Here is a 22,845-nt window from a genome sequence, read left to right as displayed (position 1 = left end):
AGGGCATGCTCCATGGAGGCCTGATCTGCTGCCTTTCCCAGCTATCTGGAGCCCACTGCCCTGAGGCAACTGCCTACTTCACCTCATGGGTGGGCTGGCCCCAAGAGCAACATAAATGTAGCCACAGCTTCTGCATGCATAGATGGTAGCATCACAGTCATGATGCTTAACATTTGATTCACTTGTGGCAGCTTTTCCCTACATGGAGATAATTTTCATTTTGAGGGAAAACATGTACATAGTCACTTGATGTCTGTAGTGTGTTTATTATAATTGTGATGACATTCTTCAGGAAAAAGCCTGGCCAGATTTATAGATAGATTTATCAGTTTTGTCTCTATTATGACTGGGGTTTTTTGTTTATTATTCATTACGTAGGAATGATTCTCCTCATTCTTTTACTCCTGTTATTAAAGGTAAAGGGATCCCTAACCATTAGGTCCAGTCGTGACTGACTCTGGGGTTGTGGCGCTAATCTCGCTTTATTGGCCGAGGGAGCTGGCATACAGCTTCTGGGTCATGTGGTCAGCATGACTAAGCCACTTCTGGCGAACCAGAGCAGCGCACAGAAACGCCGTTTACCTTCCCGCCACAGTGGTACCTATTTATCTACTTGCACTCTGACGTGCTTTCGAACTGCTAGGTTGGCAGGAGCTGGAACAGAGCAACGGGAGCTCGCCCCATTGCGGGGATTCGAACCGCCAACCTTCTGATCGGCAAGTCCTAGGCTCTGTGGTTTAACCCACAGTGCCACCTGTGTCCCTCCTGTTATTAATGACATGTAAATTTATCCTGTAAACTGTCCTGTGATCTTCAGATGAAGGACAGTATATAAATTTAAGAATAATAAAAAGGTCCTAAGTAGCTATGTGCCACTGGAATGCTTGCAGATCCTAACACCGCCCACACACAAAATATGGATGTAATTCTAATTTGGGCACAAATTCTTACAGATATGCAGCCCTGCATATGTTGCCTGCCTTGTATGCTCTCTCTACACACCCATGCGCATCTCATGTACACAACAGTTCACCATAGAATTGTAACTACTCTACTCATCCCAGACACCTCTGGAGCAGAAAAACTTGCATAACTATCTTTAGAATTAGAGTTTTCAGAATCCAAACAGGTGTTTCTGGAATGGGAAACAATAATTTATCAGAACACTGGTGGAATTTTTTTAAATCACCTTCAGAACTCACTCTGTGTTTTTGACAAACCACTTCCCAACCAATTTTCTTTGAGCATACACTCATTTCAGACTGAAAATAAAAGTGTTTCTCTACATGCCCTAGAGTGTAGGGATCTGGACCAGAGATCTGCAAGACAGTAATAAATATGATGTTATGTTATTTTTCAATTTTCAATTTTAGCTTTCAGAGTTAAATAGTCAAAACACGGATAAGCAATGTAATTTAAACATTGCTTATTCCTGCATAGACATGCATATGATTGCACTGTAAGTGACTTTATTTCTGTTACTGATTATATATCTATATCTCTCTTTAAGCATAATTGTCTTTGTACTGCAGCTGTACATTCTATCTTTTCCCAAATTAAAAAATGAATCAACAGTGTGCACTGTTAACTTGTTCTCTCCGTATTAAAAGTAGCTAATTACATATCCTAGCATATCCTAGCAAAACTGATATTCCAGGGAGAATAGAAGCTATAAACACATTTCAGCAACAAAAAGATTCCTTCACTATTAAAATGTAAAGTACTGTTATCTCCTCAAATTGAAATCCCTATAAAATGCATTTTTATAGTGCCATCAATCTGTCAACAGCTTGCTCTGTGTAAGTAAACTTCGGTTTAATCAACAACACTCGTGGCAAGACACAAATGCCATGATGACTTCAGTTTCTCCTATGCTTGGGGCCTGAAATACTCTCAAACGTTGCAAATGTCAGACTCCTTTCAATATGTCAGTGCTAGTTAGCCCAGTTTCATACACCTTGTGATCTCCCCTGAGCTGAATGCAGCCAGGTATTGCAGCCTCACAAGGGCTTCTTGACTGAAGAGTGAAGTAAAAGTGCTTTAAATAATAATTTAAAAAATCTGTCCTCCCCACCTCACCAAGACAACTTAGAGACTGGCTGGTGACACAGTAGATAGGTATATTATCAGAAGGACTACAAAGTGATGCCATTATGGGTTCCATAATGGTTTTACCTCTATGGACTCTGGTCCATGGAAACCAGGTTCCCAAACTTTGTGTGACACCATCCTTCATTGCTGGTGAGGCTAAAGATGCTCATAATTCCCCTTGCTACTAGGCTTAATCGAAAGTAGCCATTCAATTTTGTTTTCATTGTGTGTGTGTCCCCCCCCCCCCACTTTCAGTGCCTGTCTGAAACAACCAATCCCAAGATTGTTCCCCAAACTTTTGCTCATCTTATCTGAACTTGCTAGGAGCGCTCTTCAAAGCGCAAAACTAAGATAAAATAGAGGAGAGCATTTGTGGCTCTTGCAGGGGCTCCTAGAGTAATATCAGAAATAAATTAAAATTATTGTTTGCTTCTCCCATCTCCTTCTGCTGTCTGCCCAATTATTAACATTTAAATTGTAAGCTCTGCAGGACACAGATTTATTCTTTAACTGATATGTATATTTAAGCTGTCATGTATATTAATGGTGCTGTGTAAATGAAAAACAATAGAAATACATTCTAAATATGACATCCTTAGTGCAAAAGGTTATTGACTGTAGTTCAGGAAGAGTATGTATGATATAACTACGTGAGATCTTGTCTAAGAAGAAAGGTTAGTTACAAAGTTTAAAAGACATAAAACATAATAATTTCACTCACTGCATGTGCATACATACATAAATACATACATACATAAGAAAAAACTAGATATATTTGTGAACAAGACATAGCAAAAGAAATGGGGTTGTTATGTCAGTTCACTACACTAACATTACTTAAAGAATTTATAGCAGCTTTTGGATATGAAGAAGTAGATATTTTCCCCTTATGAAAGAAATTTCACAGTGGTGACTTTGTTAAAGATGAGAAATAGATATAGAAACTCCCAACTAAATTCAATATGTTATCTTAATAACAAGAGACGTAAGCCTGGAGACAAGAATCTGAAAGATATTATATTTTTATTACTGAACTGCTGTTAGCATATTGTTTGCAAGAAAAAGTACTGAAACCTATTTTATTCTGGATGGGCACACTAAGGATTCCAGAACTGGCAGTGGCTTGCTTTTTTTTTTTTTTTTTTTGCAAAAAATACCCCACTCCAACAGCCCTACCCTTATCAGCAAGACTCTTTACCAAACCATTCTCTTCATCAAGAATGTTTTGTCTAGGAGAAAAGAATCTATTGCCTTAGAATTTCATAAGCTGAAATTAACAATCAGTCAAGAAAAACTGGATTTTTTTTTCATTTCCCCCAAGGTTGTATTGAAATGTTCATTTCTTCAAAAACGGAAAAGAATGTAAGAGTGATACTTGAAACTCAAGATAAAACATGCTAATGTACACTGGGCTTTTAATGTAACTTCTAAGCACCAAAGTCAATTACATTTTATGTCTTCATTCATATATATCACCTCTTCAGTAAAATAAGGGTGTCTCCTTACCTACTGCTGTTAGGGGTTTCATGAAATAGCAGTTCTCAGTGTCTACTAATAGCTCAAACCCAGGTGTGTTACTTTGTATATATATTACGGTGAACTTATGCAAAGGAAGGTAGAGCTATTTTACCATAAAATAGGAAAACCAACCTCAGAAGGTGAGGCTTTGGCCAGCCACATATGACCAGGTAAGTGAAATTTATGATGTTTAAAAGGGCAGTTTCCCATTGCATTAGGTTTCTCTAATGATGCACATAAGGAAATATCATCTGCAAATATTGTGGTTGGGTCTGAGACAATTGCAAGCACAGCAAGATGCCAAGAAGACTACTGGGGCAACGACAAGAGAAGATTTGGGAGTAGGAAAAGAAAAGAAGCTTGAAGGACATTCTGGGGAGGCCTGATATATGGGCCACAAGGTAAGTTGCTCTACTGCAACCTGGAGAATACCTTCCAATTCATCACTGCTTCAGGAGACAACACAGAACTTCGGTTGCCCCCATTTGCCTATCCAATCTCTTATGAGCGCTGCAGCATACCTGAAATCTGACTCAATATGACAGGCAATTCACTGCTGCTGTGCATTTCAATAAATGGCAGTTTTGAAGATGCAGTGAGATGTGTCTCATGCCCCACCACCTTTGTGTCAGGAACAGACTGGAGCCAGAAGTGTATGTGACTTTCTGCTTGGAGAATGATCCCACTGCCAGTCCCAGCATGGCTGTTGGTTGGCAGATCTTGATAAATATTCTGACACCACCTCCCTAAATGATGTCCCACTCCAGGAACCTACTGATCTGAAGGATTCAGTGTGCCCTGGCTCATCACACAGCCTATCCCCTCTACACTCATTGACAAAACCCCAGGAGCAAATGGCAAATGTGGTGGCAACTCTAAGCAGGTGGCCAGGCCAAGAGGTGCAGTGCGTACCTGGTAGTAAGAACCCAGAATGAGCCTCATTCTAGAGGGAGGAAAGTCTCTATGCATCACCTGGATCAGGGCCCTGCTAATGTTCTAGGAAGGGTTGGGAGCAGGTGTAAAACTGTTTGGGTTTGTAAGAAACTGTTTCTGGCACAGCATCACATTCTGGTCCGTTCCTGTTGTATCGTGACTCTGTGGTTGGACAGCTCTTCTGCTACTCAACCCACCATGCTAGAGACATTGACTTGTGTCGTAATTCCTTGGTCTTAATGGTGAAGTCAGGAATACAAGCCCACAGCAGTGGTAGCAGAAATGCCACAAGGAGTTGCAGCTGTGCTGGGCTAACCACTTGATGCTTATTGAGAAATATGAATGTGTTGGTTTTTGTATTGATTTCTCTATAATACTGTGTACACACACACACAAGTCTAAGGAAACAGAAATGAGTATATGTCTCTGTGTGTCTGAAACACATTTTAAGCACACCCCTTCCCTCAAATAAATTGCTGTAGTTTACCCCTCACAGAGTTACAATTCCCAGCAGCCCTTAACAAAGAGTGTGGTGTTGATAATGCCAAAGTTGCAGGTTTGATCCCCGTATGGATATTGCCGCATTGCAGGGGGTTGAACAATATAATCCTCAAGGCCCCTTCCAACTTTACAGTTCTATTATTCTGTTCCCAGAATTCTTTGAGGGAAAGAATGTGCTTCAAATGTGCTTTAAAGGTACAGAGCAGAGAGACGGGCTAAAATAGCAAATATTAGAACTGAGAGATGAGAGATTAAACCATAACTTAAGGAGACAATGCCTTTCATGAGACTATCTTCACAGTCAAACAGTATGCAGGCTTTAAAGTTGTATTCGATGCTTTATCAGAGATAGGATAGCTGACTTTCAATCTACAGACCTGGCTTGCTCACTAAATCAAAGATTGGGAGTCAGCTACTAACCTTTTAGCACATCAAACAGATGTGAACAATACATTTACCAGCTGTGAGTTAGACTTTTAAAAAGACTATTGTTTTAGATGCCGTCTTGATGAGCACATTAATGACTCCAGAAGCACTGCTGCATGCTTAATGGGCTGCAGTAAGGTCTGTTTTGATACTACTGTAGCCCGAGGGTGAACAATAGTTGCAAATACTTCTGGGGATTCTTTCCTCATGAGATTTCTCTGTGTGTTCATTATATCCAGCTAGCTTCATTAGTTCCAAATTCTCCAGTGAAAATGAAAAATACAAATTTCGTCCTTTGACATAGCTTTGTGAATAGTTGCATGTATGCTGTGTTCCTAATCCAGCTTTGCCTAAGGAGAGTCATATGTCAAAGCAAGCTTTGAAGCATTTCACCAGTCGGATCAAGAGCTGCAAACATAAATAAGATATGCACAAAAATGCACATTGGAATGCTTACCTGTTTGTGACCATCTATCTGCACTGCATTACATTTAGTTGGGTGCCCATTTTCATGCACATCCACATTCTGATGCACCTTCTCATGCGTAAACAACTTCTTAAAGTATGATTAAAAACTGGTTCATGGCACACATGTCCTCAAAACAAATAGTTTTTTCCCTTTCATCCTCCTTCCTAATCTGTCCTGTCTTTCATTAATAGTGAGTCTGTGTGCAAATTTTTAATCTTTGTTCTAGTTTAGTAGATTTGAGCACTTGATCATTAGCTTCACAAAAGTATGTGGCAAATAGGTGCCAGCATCAATTCATTGCATCCTTTCAGATTTGTGTGTATGCTAAAGTTAAGGAGATGACAATTGAGCATTATTCAGGTTCATGGGTGTTGTACAAATTACCGTACTTCAGTTCTATCTGTGTGTCTAAATTGCCAATAATGGTTTCATTATAAATTATAAGCTGTCCTGGACTAGGAATGTCTGCTAGGAGCTTCACAGAGCTTTTGATTTACATATAAATGTTTCCGTTCACATGCATGTAGTTTCTGGAGCTTCACTGGCTGATTTCTTATTCTGGGAGCTGATACGAATAAATCAAAAGTTGCCCATGGAAAAATTTGGCAGCTCAAATTTGGGGAATGTTGATGGGCAATTGTGATATGAAAGTGGCTTACCACTTCCCCTGCTTCTACTTTTGCTACCACTTTGTGGCAGTGGCAGTCTTCCCAATGGCACTAGATGGTGGTAGCAATTTCTACCCCCAGAATGCCCCTGGGAACAACTCTGGGTCATCACAGAGACATATAGGAAGGGGTGGGGAAGATGGTAGCCAGTGGACAACTTCTGGTAAATCCCTCAAACTATCCCATTTTGCATTCACAAAAACAAACAAACCTCCATTAACTATGCCTGTGAATCAATGTTCTGATGTGAACTGAAAATTAGCCCTTATATGAGCAGAACATGCCCAGGAAGGTCATTTTTGGGTTCAACTCATTGACTTTAGGACTTCATTTTACTTCCAACTCTGCCCACATTTAGATTCTGCTTGCATGGTATGTATTTTAAATGAAATCCTGAGCTTCTTTCCAAAGGCAATATTTGCTATGAGAATTTGAGTAATTGTATATTTACTTAGTTCCAATTATTTTCAGCAGGGGAAAAAATAGATCATTTCCCCCCCATTGCACATCACGTCTTTCTTACTAACACTCATGAGAATAAATCATTGATATTTTACTTGATGATGTGATCAAGCCACTATCTCAACTATAGTCTTCACTGTGAAGAACAGGTTCCATTTTGTGTGTGTCTGTCTCACTCTTTTATTCAGTGAGGCTTCTTGATTCATTTGCCAATCATTCTCTCCTTTATTGTTCTGGTTTGTAAAAGGAGGACCATGATAAGACAGAAGAGAGAGCAGAGAGGGAAGTCAGCAGGGTGTCATGGCAATATTTGTCAGGAATCTTGGTTTTACCATAATTACATACATACAAGTCATGACCCATAGCTTCATTGCATAAACTTGAGTCTTAGTATTTCTCTATAAAAGCTGCCCCTCTCATTTCATCCCACTGCTACTGGGAATCCTCTAAAATACATACAAAGTAATATATCATTTTTCTATTGCCCCCCCACTCAGACAACAGAAACAAATCAAAGCAGAAAACATGTTTAAGCATTTGAAACACTTCTAGACAAAAAACTATAAGCCCAGATGCCTTTCATTTATAATTGGATCTGAAAAGAACTAGCATATGGACCCTGAGTGCCCTTAAAAATGGCACAACAAGTTGTATTTATTTCCAGATTACTTTTAAACATTGTTATGTATTCCAAGTAAACATACACAGACAGCAGATCATTTCCAGACATCTTTGTTTTGATTTTTTTTTAATAATGCAACTTCCCAATGGATAATTCTAGCCTAAAATTTGTTTTGCATATGTGTTACGTATTGCGGTACATGTAATGGGATGAAGTAAGGTGGGATGACATCCCACTTCTTTTCAGACTACCCTGTAAGATGTTTCATCAGCCTGACACAAATACAGTAGGGAAACATTTATGGATAAGTAAGAAAATGGGGCTTTACATTTGTATTGCTTCATGGGAGTGTTTTCAAGCTGTGTCTCTGGATCTTCATGGAAGTTAATCCAGGGGAAGGGGTCTTCAGGGAAATGATGAGAAAAGGCAGGCTAGCTTCCATTCCCCCCCCGCCCCCGCTACTTGAGTTCTGGATGTACCCAATGCACAGCTGGGAGTAACCCTGAAACATATCACAGCTGGTCAGAAGAGGTGTGGATGGAACTTCAGTGGGTAGTTAAGATTTCAGTGTGTTTGATTAAAGTCCCAGCGTTTATTATGGAGGCGAGAATGGCTTCTTCATTCACTTTGATTCAGCAATGGTAAGGTAATAAACTGCTCACTGGAAGGACAGATCGTGAAGCTGAGGCTCCAATACTTTGGCCACCTCACGAGAAGAGAAGACTCCCTGGAAAAGACCCTTATGCTGGGAAAGATTGAGGGCACAAGGAGAAGGGGACGACAGAGGACGAGATGGCTGGATTGTGTTCTCGAAGCTACCAGCATGAGTTTGACCAAACTGCGGGAGGCAGTGGAATACAGGAGTGCCTGGCGTGCTCTGGTCAATGGGGTCAAGAAGAGTTGGACACGACTAAACAACAACAAGGTAATAAAAAGGTATATTCCTTGATGCATAAGGGTGAATGTGGAGACTGGATTAGAGGGCTTTTGTTCTAGGATGCAGATATGAAATAGGGACCTAGCTGTATTCATTTCCTTACTCATCTCAACATTCCCCAAGGCCTCCATGGGGGAAAGCAAAAACATTTCTTTTCCCCTGCGCCAGAGGTTTCATTCTTTTTCTGGAGCAGATCCGTTTCCTAGTAAAATGCAGAGGAGTCTGCTGGACCCACTCTCCCTCCTAGAAGCCATGGGTCTTGTACAGATTTCAGTGATGGAATATTTCCTCAGCCATAACTTTCCATTAATCGTATGTGCTCTCTAGCAAATATGTGGAGAAAGCACAGGATTTTCTCAGAAAACAAGCCGATGAAGAAACAAGAACATTAAGAAAGTGGTCTTAGTGATGTGGGCTGTTCTCCTTCTCTGGAGTAAGGCCCTTGCATTAATCGCATTACATTTATAACTCTTATTCTTCTGCTGTCACAATGGTGATGGTGAGTAGTCATTGGGCAGGATCACAGATACAAAAATGAAGGACCTCATAAGGGGTCTTGTCAGGATGCTACATTATAGCACCAGCAGTAGCTCATGTGCAGATTCCAGTTGATGACTAGGACCACTGGAATGACCCATGCAAAGGTGGATTCAAATTATCAGTCAGCTCCCTGATGGCAGCCATCTAACACACTAAACATTGGGGTTGTTGTTCCCAATATAGTTGTGGCTATTTTCAGCCCACATCTGGACTCTGCATGCTATCCCAAGTGGGGGATTGGCTCCTGGAAAATATGCCACATGCATGTGGGCAACAATTGTGATTTGCTGTTTTAAACTTTAATTGTGTTGTATTGAATTGCTTTATTGTACATTGCCTTTGGTATTATTTAATGACAGGCAAAATAGAGATGTTTTAAATAATGGGCACAGAATGAAGCCTACATCCTGGAAAAGACCCCTAAATATAAAATGCAGATGAAGGGAAATAGTGACAAAAAGAAGGGTAGGAGACATATATTCAAGTTTTAATATAGATTTATAATTGCTTGTATGATGTAATATTTATGAACTGATATTGGGTTAATGATCTATAAAACCATAATTAATCCATACCAGTGAATAGGTCAAGCAAAGGTTGTAATGAATCAAAGCTCTCTCTCATCTTCACATGAAGATTCCTTTGCTATTTTTATAAACCTGTGAAGGAAACAAGAGCCCCTTTCATCTCTGACATGTTAGAAACAGTCTTTCTATTGTTTTGTAGCTGCTTTGAATGTGGCCTTGTGCATTAAGAAGGTTATTACATCTTTAATGAACTGAAAAAATCCAATTTGGAAAGTTTTGCATGCCCCTGAGGTGGCCTTAAGTTTCCAGACTTACATTTGAAGTTAATGGCACCTTTAATACGTCGCCCAAGTTATTTTGTGTGACAAGGTTAGGCAGATAAATTTAGCTGGAGTGGCAGCAGCAGCAGCTCTGCAGCCATTTCAAACAAGAGGGGTCCTTCAAGCTGATTATGCAGGTGCTGCTATTACTGAAAAACTGAACGACTGGTTTTGTAATTGACTTCAAAAAAAAAAGGTTGTGGTTCTGGCCCAAGCTGGCTATGTGGTTTTGCCTTTGCTCTGATTGGGACTTTGAAGATGCCCTAAGGAGAAGCACTAGAGATAATTAAGATGCTGAAGATCTCGGAAAGTTAGTAGTGCATTTTTAAACTGTCCTGAGCTCTAGGCCAAATGGAGCTTGAAAGGGAAGGGGAATACCCAGCTGTGATGAGATGCAAGACAAGCCCAAAGCAGGTCATCATGTGGCTAAGAGTAAAATAAAATAGGAGGAGGGAAGAAAGTCATGTTGTGCTGAAAATATCTTCTGTGTTTGCCAGACCACAGCCCCACCTATTCTCTATCAGTGAGGGGGAAAAGAAATTGCATCCAGAAATGATCAGAGGACACAATTATGTGAAATTCTCATGGATGGGGTGCAGGTTTTGCTATTGCATATCCTCTCGAGGTGGCCATTCATTCAGCAAGCAAGTGGTGTGTGCCTGTGGGTCTGTGTTGGTGTTCCTGTTGTTCTGGGATAATTCTCTGGCACACTGGTCAGATCTAGTTCCCCACCTTTTAGATAAGTCCAGCCCAGTACCCACCAAAACTCTAAAGTGGCTTACTCTAAAGCGACAGAAAAAATTAAGTCTCATTTACAAGAGAAGAAAACTTTCAAGAAATCAGAGGGCAGGTTTCAGCACAACTCTAGAAGAAAGAAAGAAAGAAAGAAAGAAAGAAAGAAAGAGAGAGAGATTATAAATTGATATTAGATTGTTGGGCTAGGACCTTCAAGATTAGGGTTCAAATCCCAATTCAGCCATGAGACTTTCTGTGTGAGCTTGGGCCACTCACTGCCTCTCCATCTAAACTACCTCACAGGGTTGTTGTGGGGATGAAATGAAGAGTGGTGAGCCATGTGTGCCACCTTGAGTTCCTTGGAGAAAAAGGCAATCAACCGATCCCTCAATTAACAAAATATGTTTCCATGTGGTTCTATAGTCCTATAAGATACAGTGGTACCTTGGTTCTCAAACTTAATCCGTTCTGGGAGTCCGTTTGACTCCCGAAGCCGTTGGAAAACCAAGCAGAAGCTGCGTCGGACATTCGGCTTCCAAAAAACATTCACAAACTGGAACACTTACTTCCGGGTTTGCAGCGTTCAGGAGCTGATTTGTTCTGCAACGAAGCTGTTCAAGAACCAAGGTACAACTGCAGATCACTGTTGCTCAAAGAGGAACACACCTAGTGCTTTCTTCTTCTCCAGGGGTACTCAAGGGTAAGCAGTATTGGCACCTCTTTTGGGTTGTTGTTAAAAAGTATGGCGTTTACTGTAACAACTTCATGGTGATTACCGACACCTATTTTTCTAGAAAAGTACTGAACACACCTCAGTTGGAAAAGTCAGCATTCCTGAGCCCTTTATTTTCTCTTGGCCCTCTAAAGGCCAATGAAACTATCCTGAATTGAATGGGTGAAATAATTTAACTTCTTCCCAGCAAATGTGATTTATAAACTAACAGCTTTGTATACTGATGTGGCCAAAGAGTAGCCTAAGAATTTAAAGCTAAATAAAAAGTCCAAGAGCCTGAGGGGCAATAAAATAAAACAATGGCATAAGAATAGGAAAATAAGCAGTGAAGCCTTCCCATAATAAATGTACTTGATGACATAATGCTTGCAGTTGCAACTGTGCTGCTTCATTGATTTCACTTGGTTTTGTATGAATAAACATGAGAGCGGTCAACCATATGGAGTCAGCACTAGCAGCAGTGGTGAAGCTTGATCTTTTTATTTTAGAAATGGAGATGCTCAATGAAGCAGTTGCCTCTTCTAATACTCACATTCAGCGGGTGACGTCCCTCAACCTTAGCTCTGGGTATTCAACTGTGAGTGATCTGTGCTTTCAGTCCATGCTTTTCAGACCTTGCGCTAATTAGAGTAGGGGCTGAAAGCTGGAATGGAGTGGATGGGGAGTCAAAAGCGCAAAGGTTTAGGGTTGAGGTGAGTTCCTCACCACTACCACTTGCTTATTCTTGAGGAAGTGAAACATCTTATAGACCAATTCCTGCTTTAGGCCAGAGGGTGGGGAAAGTTTCAAAGTTTTTTGGGCCAAGGGTGGCATTCCCTTCTGAACAACATTCTTTCAAGGCCAGCAAGAGGCAATGTCAAAGTTCAAAGACCAATTCCAACCATGCAAAAACATTAAAGAGAGGTGCAAGGCAGGGCTGGTTCAGAGATGAGGAGAGATGAGGTGTGGCTGGGAAGAGGGCGTGGTGTGGGGAGAGCCCTTGCTCCTGCTTTAAGCTGTGAAAGATACAGATCTCACCTGTCAATGATGCAATATAACGCAGAGTCCAAGAAAACATGTTCAATGAGGATAGGCATTGAAAGTTACACACACATGGACCTAGAGCTTCTTGTCACTTCTTTAGCTCATTCCTTCTCAATAATTTTAAGATAGGTATATCCCAATGAACTTACAGTGATTTCTTATGATTTCTTATTTATTTATTAAAATAATTTCCCTGCTGCCTTTAAAAATACAGTATAGGGCATTAGAAAGCAACAAAACAATAACTGGACAGCAATCAAAATCACGCAAAGCCAAACAATTAAAAACACCTGAGAATACAAAATCTAAGAAACAACACAAAGCAGTACAATTGCTAAAAGAAACCCAGAAAAATCAGTAATAAAAAGCCTTATAAGAAAGGTTTCAGAACGCTGTGAGATCATCCTAGTTCATCCTCGCAACTACGCTTTGAGCCGACTTAGGATGAGAGATTGTAAGTGGTCAAAGATCATCCTCTATGCTTATTGAGTGGTGTTAAAACCTGGACTCCAACAATCTGCTCACTGCAGCACATGGTTCTTCCACTTCCTTGATCATTTGCAATATACACCCCCCATGCTACTCACTGCCTGATTATAAATATGTTTATTCGAACATAAGTCCTACTAAGTTCAAATTGAGTTATCCTTCAAAGTATGCCTGAGATTCCAGAGCTAGACTGTGATCATGCATTCTTAAAGCCCAATACCATGCATATCTTCTCAGGATTAAATCCCATGGTGTTCAGTGAGACTAATTCTAAGTTAAGAACTACGGTACTAAGCTGATTCTGCTGCTGTCTGTTATGACTCACACTTCTATAATTTGGCACACTTATTTAAAATGATTTCTATTGAAATCAGTGAGACTGTATTCCTAATGAACATGGTGAAAAATAGAGGGTTCCTTTGTTTCACTAAATCTGCAGTGATTTCTCAGTTTGCATTTGTTTTTGTTTTTTTGTTTTTTTGGTGATTTAATAATTTCAGGTGAAAAGAAATCAAGTTATAAAAAGCTGATGAGATGATAGAAGGAATTTATGTTCAGCAGTTTAGAATTTTCAACATAGAGCACATGTCTAGAATAGGTTCTAATGGCACATAAAAGCTCTGAGAGCTTTCTTCATCAGAAAAAATGATTAGTAATAGAAGGATAGTTTATAGGGTGCTTTTCATTGACAGTGTACTGAATAGAGCACTAAAGAATATAGAAAATTTGCTCTACTTATTGGGCACGGGTGCAATCAAGCACATTTACGTAAGGCACAAAGGACATGCCCCTCCAACAGGGAACAAATTACACCAGCTCTGGAACACTGGAAATGTCTTTTTTGCCCCATTGAACTCAGTGGAGTGTCCTTCTGAGGAGGTATGAATAGCAAAATGCAAAACTTGCCCCTACTTGCAGGATCACAGGACTCTTTTATTTTTATTTTTATTTTATTTAATTTATTGGATATATATATATATATATATATATATATATATATATATATATATATATATATGTGTGTGTGTGTGTGTGTGTGTGAACCACCCTGAGACCTCTGGATATAGGGCAGTGTGTGTGTATATATATAGGGCAGTGTGTGTGTGTATATATATATATATATATATATATACACACACACTGCCCTATATCCAGAGGTCTCAGGGTGGTTCACAAAATAAAAATAAAAATGGTCCTGACTTTGGATTGTACAGCCAAACAAAAAAGTACTTGTTGAGGATCAAGCTTTAGTAAAAAGAATCTCTTCGTGCTCCTCAACCCAAATGGGACTGAACTCCAGTGAACATGGTGGGTTGTACTTAAGAGTATCCAGGATTGCTATAATACTGTTGTGGGCACGCCAACCTCCAAGCAATGAGAGATTCCAGGCAGGGGCGTAGGAAGGGGGGTGAGGGGGGTGCGATCCGCCCCGGGTGCCACCTCCTGGGCAGGGATCACTGTGACAATCACCCTTGTGGGTGGCCCACCCCGACCCCGGGTGCACGGCATGTTCACCGCTCCAGGAGCCGGAGCGGCCAGCTATGCCGCTGATTCCAGGGGTTCCAGAGCTTACCCAGTGTTGGTTTCCTTGGAATGAAGATCAATGTACATATGGTTATATGGATATATGGTGGGAGGGTTTGCTGCATTAAACTCTAACAGATCGTGCCTACCCATCAGGTTCCTAGATCCCGACCCAAAAGCCATAACTTTGGATTCAGTATATAGAAAGACAACCTGGCTTTCAGTACAGTCGTACCTTGGATCCCGAACGCCTTGGTACTTGGATGTTTTGGCTCCCGAATGCTGCAAACCCGGAAGTGCGTGTTCCGGTTAGTGAACGTTCTTTGGAACCCAAACGTCCAACAGGGCTTCTGCAGCTTCCGATTGGCTGCAGGAGCTTCCTGCAGCCAATCAGAAGCCACACTTTGGCTTCTGAACGTTTTGAAAGTCGAACGGACTTCCAGAACAGATTCCGTTTGACTTTGAGGTACCGCTGTATCAGCCAAAACACAGAGACCACATTGGTCTATTGTTCTCCATCCCAGGATGATGCAGCATCTAGTCTGGTGAGGTGGGAAAAGGCTCACCCATTTGTCTCTATGGCAAGAGGGCAACCACTTTGGCCATGTAAATGGCAGTACTTAACTGGCCAGCTAAGGGCATTATCTTACAACTTGACTGACTGGTTCAGCTTCTTCTTCTACTAGTTTCCAAACCTCACAAACACAGGATCACAGATATGTAAGGGATCTATGGATAGCATCCATATTAACCACCACAAACATATAACAATACTTTCACCTTTTTAACCCCTTTCAAGAAAAACTAGGAAATAGACATAGATAATCAGACAGGATATTTTTCTACTCAGAGATCAACTCCAATGTAATTTGGGGTAGTAAAATGTCCCAAATTTCACTCAATTTATTCATTTCCCAACATTTATATACCGCTTGTATATATAAATATAGCCATGTGTGTTCTGCCAGAAGAACAGCACTTTAATCTGCTTCCCAGAATCAGTTTTTGCTTGGGGGAAAGAAGGACTTTTTAAACACCAGTTAATTAGTTCTTAAACAGAAACGAATGAATTGACACAGGCAATCTTAGTGAATAATTTTCTGCTTCAAGCCATGTTCAGACAAACTCCTGAACACACATCTAAACTAAAGTGTGAAGTTCTGATGATGATGATGATGAAGATGATGATTAATTATACCCTGCCCATCTGACTGGGTTGACCCAACCACTCTGGGCGGCTTCCAGCATATATAAAAACATAATAAAACATTAAACCTTAAAAAACTTCCCTATACAGGGCTGCCGTCAGATGTTTCCTAAATGCTTACAAGGCACATTTCCAAGTAAAACTACTTGCACATGACATCAAGCTATCACAGATTAACTTAACACAAAATGCAGATTACAACTTGGTTACAAGCACAAAGCAAAGATAAAATTCATGCAAAGCATGCAACTCAAACAGGTGAGTCAATCCACAGACTTTACATCAAATAACATACATGCAAGTTGTTGTTAAGAAAGGATATTTTAAAAGACATTCTGGAACACCTCTACCCTGTTATAGATAGGAATGTGAGGTTCTGCATCTCAAATCCAAATGAAAATCCATGAGGTAGAAGATGAATGTGGCAGTAAAACATTATCACTATTTTTGCATGCATAAGGCAGGCATGTGGGTATCATTTGCCAGGCTGATATTGTACTTTCTTTCTGGCTTCACTAGCTACAACTAATACGTGCTGTTGTACAGTTTGTACCATTGGGAGAAGGTGCAATCTCCAGTTTTCTGGGCACTGCTACAAGCCCTATAATTCCTGATCACTGGCCATGCAAGCTGAGGCTCATGGGAGTTGGAGTCCAACATAATCTGGAGGCTAACAGGTTCCCAGGCCCTGTTGTGCCCATTTACTAAGTAAAATGGAAGGGAAATAATTCTGCAACTTTATAAGTACACAGAAGATTTTCACCATCTCTGTGAAAGGAAATCTCTGGTGGAATGATTTATTTACAAAAAATAAAATGGAAATAAAAAGCAATCCAGCCTCTTAAATGAAAGATTTAAAGTATGATTGACCAGAAACAGAAGAGTCTTGCTCTTCATTTCACAATTTTTGAACTTCTGTAACAGAGTCATTTTTTATCCAATATTTTGAAAACTTATAAACCTCATGAAACTGATGTCAGTTAGAAGAAGCTGTATGGATTATATACAAACTATCACTTCTATGCTTAGAAAGGCTAGACTACTGGAAACACCTTAACTGTGACTTCACTTCCATGGCTATATAATATGTAATAGTGGGAAAGTGATAAATGAGAATAATTGAAAACACATCACAACTTTGCTAGCTGTGTAAGAAGTCTGACTATAAATATCAGTGAAGTAAGTGTTAGTACACAGTGCTAGATGGTTTGAAGATTTAGAATTAACAGACTTCACCCTTTAAGAACATTTTCATAGTGAAAAACTGCTGAAATCATTGACATTTTCGACAATGTATCACAGAAATCAAATTTGCCCTTTAGTTTTCCAAATCCCTTTGAATATGTATGGTGATAGGTAGTCATTTCTGCCCCCCCAGCACAGGTTAGAATAATAAAACCATTGGACCATATTCCCTTAATGTTACACTGCCTGTAAGCAAATACCTTTGCCAGCTCAAGTGACAAACTCACCTTAAAAATCAAATCCTTTTTCCCATAGCGAAGCTCCTTCAGTTGGGCTTGAATCTTTTTTGACTGCAAGCAGAGGATAATACATTAATCCTTTAAGTAATTTATATTTTAAAACCTGCAGAGGAAAATATATTAAAGTTCAGGTAATAGGACAGTATATCCGGGGTGGGGGGAGGTTTGGTAAAATTACAACTGTTGATGAAACGAGCTGTGTTTGCTACAGCTACGCTGGTCTTGCATACATTATGCACATAAAACAAAGGACCAAATTTACCACTTTATAAAGAACACGGCAAGAACAACTGCCACGTCAAGAATGAGATTGCTCTTAATACACATGTTGGCCTGGAACACGAGTGCAAAGTAAGCTCAGTCAGGTCAAGGAGACTTTGCCTTTCCCTCTTTCACCCTTAAGCTCTCTTTGGCCCTCAAAAATGGGTGATCAGAGAACCCTTCTGAACAACATGAGGTAGGGTGCAACAGAATGTTAAGGGAGGGCACAGTACCCAAAATTGAGTGGAGCCACTTTTCATGATTCCGTTTAACTCACAGAATATGGATCTGCACCTCTCCCCCCACCCCACAACCCCACCCCATGCTACTTTGTTTAAGATTATTTCCATTCTATCTCTATCTCTATAATGATCTCTATAAATTGGAATAATCAATTAGGGTTTGGAGCTATCCAGACTTTTCACAATTTGTAGTGAGAAAATACCGGTATCTGTTAGAAATTGTTTTTCATCACTTTGTATCTGCAAATAAACCACTCAGGAAATTCTTGTTTGCAACCACATAAGCAGCTTGCTTCCATGGGGATTTAGTTGTGTTTACCACACCATCATGGAGACACAAAATAAGTCTGCAAACCACTTTGGGAACAGCTGGAGCTGCTCTGACTAGGGCAGTGGTGGCCAAACTTGGCCCTGCTGCTGTTTTTGGACTACAACTCCCATCATCCCTAGCTAACAGGACCAATGGTCACGGATGATGGGAATTGTAGTCCCAAAACAGCTGGAGAGCCAAGTTTGGCCACCACTGGACTAGGGACACTCTGAGGTCCTGAGAAGTTGCTGAAAGGTTCCTGGTGGAAAGGTCCTGGTTCTGGTCATGCCACGCCCCCCCCCCATACTCTTTAAATTGTTTTTCCCTGAATTTGCCAATTCTGTTAAAGTGCTTTAACAGGCTGTGGGGGGGAGTGCTTTGAAGCATTGATGAGTGTAAATGCTATAAAGCTGCACACACAGTGACTTAATGTCAAGAGGAGCATTAGAGAAAGGACCTTGTAACCAGGGAGCTTGTAACCAAGGACATTGTAACCAAGTGGTAGCTCAATTCTATGCGTATCTACTTGGGTGTAAGGCATATGGAGTTCGCAGAGACTTCTACCCTCGTAGATTTGTATGGGATGGCATCCTAAACCAGACTGCAGGATTATCTGCCCCCTTAGTTTCTAATCTAACTAGAAGTTGCACTGCAAAGTCTCAAGGAGGTATTTCCTAGCCCTGCTGCATGTGATCTTTTAAGCTGGGGAAGCCAGGGTTTGAATTTGAACCTTAATCGTATGCATGGAAAGCATTCATCTAACACTGAACTGCAGCCACTCATGAGACAGGATCATTTTTCATAATTAAACTCTGCAGATCAGAAACATGAAGTGAACTTCCTCCCTACGTGCTGAACTTCGCTTTGTCTCTTGCAGAAATGTTATTCAGCCGGTTCTATTTCACAGGCTGCCTAGTGGCATAATGGCAGATTGGAATCGCAGGTATGAGACACTTCACTACAAGATAAATCTGAAAGCTTTTTTTGCTTTTTGCTTTTTTGCCTTTGGAACAATATTTAGAACACTGACTTCATGGTCTAGAGGGAGCAAAATCAACCTCAAAAAGAAAATGTTCATTGACAGCTACATGGCTACAGACCATTTTCACTTGGCTTAAAAACCCTATTAAGCTGAGAGCGACATTGGTTCGTGAGAGCAACTTTGATCTCATCCATGCTACACTGCTGTCTTTAATGTCACACTGGCCAGTCTTGCCTGAACATGATCTATTCTTTTTTTTAATCATAATTAAAAAAAACCCCAGAAGCAAGAGCAGAAATCCTGCAACCCCACCCCATAGCTATTTATTTTAGATAATTAACTTACAAATTTTAAAGGTATTATCATTCATTCCAATTGCAAAACTGATGCTGAATTATCTGCTTTGTCATAATCAGACTCAAGTTGCTATTAATTTTTCAGTTTAATAATATTCAGTATATTGATAGCTCATTAATACTGAGTGAAACATTGGAAGCTGCCTTATACCAAGTCAGAAAGTCTGTGTATCGGTGTTATCTGCTCTGAATGCAAGCGGTTCTCCAGAGTCTAAATGTTTTGCTCATTTCCTGCTTCCTGGTCCTTTCAATTGGAGTAGCTAGGGAATGAACCATGGAAAGCTTATGCTTTGCCCCAGAGCTATGGTCCCTCCCCAAAAGAATTTAGGGTCTATTGCCTAATACTGTCAACCATGATCAGATACAGGCCTACAAACAGGGCTGTTTCCAAACTATTTTGCAAATTAACATGCTGAGTATTTAATGTGACAACATCAGAGTTACGCAAGCTGCTCCGAATCAGGGACCTATCTTTGGAATCACCAAGATTCTATATGTTTATGTTATCTCATAGGAACATAGGAAACTGTCTTTCACTCAGCAAAGTCACAGATCTCTGTCTAGCTCAGTACGCTACACTGATTAGAAGCAAATCTACAGGGCTTCAGACAGGCATCTTAGTAGCCATACCATGCCTGGGATGGGCCAGAGTGCCAAGATCAGTGCAGTGCCAATGCACTGGCAGAGCTAACCTGGCAATCTTGCTGGTGTATCTGTCCTGCATGGACCTCATTGCCACCTCACCCTTTCCCATCCTGGTAGGCAGCAGTGACATAGGCTTCCGGAGGTTAAGATGAGTGCCACTGTGCCATCCCATGGCCTGCTTTGGGGATAGAAAGCCTTCTTATACCAATCCAATTCCTTGGTCCATCAATCTTAGAACTGTCTACAATGACTGGCAGTGGGTCTTTCACAGCCCTACTTGGAGATCTCTGGGATTTAACCCTGAGCCTTTTACACGCACAAGATGTCTTCTATCACTGAGCTATGGTTGCTGTTTTTAAGTGAAGAATGCATCACAGGTTCTGTTATATTCGGTAAACCCACAGCAAGGCAGGTTTATTATTAACAAACCTTCCTTTATAAAATGTATTTCTTTTAGAAAGGTGCTCAGTGAACAATTCTAGAAGCTTGTCAACTCACAAAGATCTATGGGCAAAAAATACTCAGGGGCGCAGATTTAATATGAGGCACCGGGAAGTAATATTCCCTGTTTACCATTTAAATGTAAACTCTCGTGTTACATTATTCACAGTTGTGTAGCAAATATTAAAATGTGCATAAACATCATGCAAAACAAACAGAAAAGGAACAGTTGTAAAGTAACAGTGCAGATCAAAATATGATGTTCCCAAATGAAATGTTATGGAGTTACAGAAGAAAACCGCTGATGTTGGCTGCATCCACACAATTAAAATGATTCACAATTTAGATTAAAAAAGAAAATGGTGATTAATATGATGACAAGGAGGTGAGCATTCCTTCTTGCCACATTTTGTATATTGAAAAATTATTCAAATGATTGGCTAAAGATGTATTCAGGGAATCATGGTGAACCCTCTGGAAAAGGATATCCATATCTATATATCCTAATTTACAATAGTTTTATTTAGGCCTGCATTGAAAAAGCAGCCCTTTCTGTTGGCTGCGAAATTGCCTCCCTGCATTTAACTCCCCCCCCCCCCCGCTTTTGAATGAGGACCTATGAACATGAATGAAGTTTTCTCACTGTTCATGGGACACCTCTTATCTTCTGGCTTTTGTGTGTGGCTCTCAGTGCAATATGGGAAGATAAGAGAGTACATTTTCCAGTTGCCTAGGTGGGCCTTGTGTCTGTCAAGGACTGCATTTCCCCAAGAGTAATCTGTTAGGGGCTGCACACAGGCAGTGAGAAGGAACACAGCCAAAAAACAGGCAGGGTTACCTCCTTTTCGCTCTTATTTTCTGTCACCTGCTTCTGTGTCTTTCTTTCCTCCCTAGTAGTGTATTGGGGTGAAACAGATAGCTCTTCCTATACCAAAGGGTTATTTCTGGTCCCTTGGTATGTCATCATTCATGGACAGATCAGCTATATACTTACCAACAATCTAAAATATATATATATTATGTGCATTAAAATATATATTAACAGTTTGTGGTGTTCATTCTATTATACTTAAAAGCAAAAATAAAAGGTGCAAGAGTACAAAAGGAATGAACAGACTTGAATAACCTGCACTTAAAAGAAGCAAGGAAGATCAGGTGAGTCAGAAAAGACATGGACTTATTCCATTTTACATTCATAATGGGTTTTGACTAGGGGCGTAATCTGGATTTTTTAAATTCAAACATGGATAACGGTCTGCTTAAAATTAGTGCAAACCTGATCATGTAAACTAGGCTGAATTGCCTTCACCAATGATTTCCGCAAATGTAATTTATCTAATAAGTGTGCCACATGAACAGGAGAGTGATCACAAATTTAATAATTTGGATTTAATTACAGTTGTCCTCTGTGAAATGGCAATCACGTTTGTTGATTGCATTGCTGTTAACACCCCCTGAACCTTCTCTTCCTTTTTTTAAAGCATTGTGTTTTGATATTAATTTCTCAGTGCAGCATTGTCTTTTTAGAGCCTTGAAGAAAGAAAAATGTTCATTAAATATTCCTCCTAATCAGCTGTACTAAGATATGCTAAAAAAAAATTAAATTGCTTAATCAATCAATTCATCCATTTATTAGCACGACAGCCACCAATCTCCCAACCCATTCTGTTGTACCTGACAGGGTACAAAACGCATGGCACTGTTTGGGTTCATCAAGAATTCTACTCCTGAGGAACAGCGTAGGTGCCAAAGCTATTATTCTGCCAGCAGTCATTCTTCTTTCAAGTATGATAGCAAGTGTGATAGCTTTGCATGATCCTGCTATGGCAACAGAATGAGGGGATGGCTCACCAGAAATGTACTGTAGCTACCACAAAACAAGCACAATCCTATTTGTGTTAAAATGTGGCACAAATATATTTTGATGGTAGAAAGGGTCTGCCCCTTTTGTCTCTGCATTGTGATTGCAAAGAGATTCACACTTTACCATAGCCAAACATGTTATTATGCTGGGAAAGCAGAAATTAAGATTTTAAAGAAATGTTCTACTTCTCACCCTGTGAAAAGTATAAAATTATCTGTTTGCACAATAGAGGAGGTGACAGATTTCAAACAACCTTCTGCACATTTTGATTCTGCTGAAATCAACCATTTTCAGCACAGTACTTTTTTATCATGCTTTAACATTGTATCGCTCCTGATCTCAGAAACATCTGGAATGAGGGTCAAACTAAACACGCTGGCAGCAGATTGTGGTGCTTAGACATGAATCAGCCCCAGTCCAGTAGAAATATTAGGTGGGATATCTGTAACTTAAGTCAGAAGACAGGGGTTGTGAATTGATAGGCGGGAGGACAACTTCTCAGAAAATAAGGTGGGCCATTTTGAGGTCATCCCCC

At 40.2% G+C, this 22,845-nt stretch overlaps 1 protein-coding gene across 4 annotated transcripts in view; it reads right to left on the bottom strand.

The window, feature by feature from the left end:
- The window catches only part of LUZP2 (leucine zipper protein 2), a 287,595-nt gene that overhangs the window by 59,482 nt on the left and 205,268 nt on the right, over window positions 1-22,845 (bottom strand). For 2 of the 4 annotated variants that reach the window (XM_053389373.1, XM_053389399.1), the window contains exons 7-8: window positions 17,198-17,260; window positions 1,203-1,319 (exon numbers count right to left, since the gene is read on the bottom strand). The exons of 1 other annotated variant lie outside the window; for it this stretch is intronic. In XM_053389373.1, the coding sequence (XP_053245348.1) occupies window positions 1,203-1,319; window positions 17,198-17,260 (180 nt within the window). The remainder of the gene's footprint in view (window positions 1-1,202; window positions 1,320-17,197; window positions 17,261-22,845) is intronic. One more of the 4 variants, XM_053389383.1, reaches the window with a different exon arrangement.

This window comes from Podarcis raffonei, chromosome 1 (genome assembly GCF_027172205.1).
Source record: "Podarcis raffonei isolate rPodRaf1 chromosome 1, rPodRaf1.pri, whole genome shotgun sequence".
Lineage (NCBI taxonomy): Eukaryota > Metazoa > Chordata > Lepidosauria > Squamata > Lacertidae > Podarcis > Podarcis raffonei.
The sequence above is the reverse complement of the archived record's forward strand: the minus strand, read 5'-3'. Positions and strand labels throughout refer to the sequence as shown.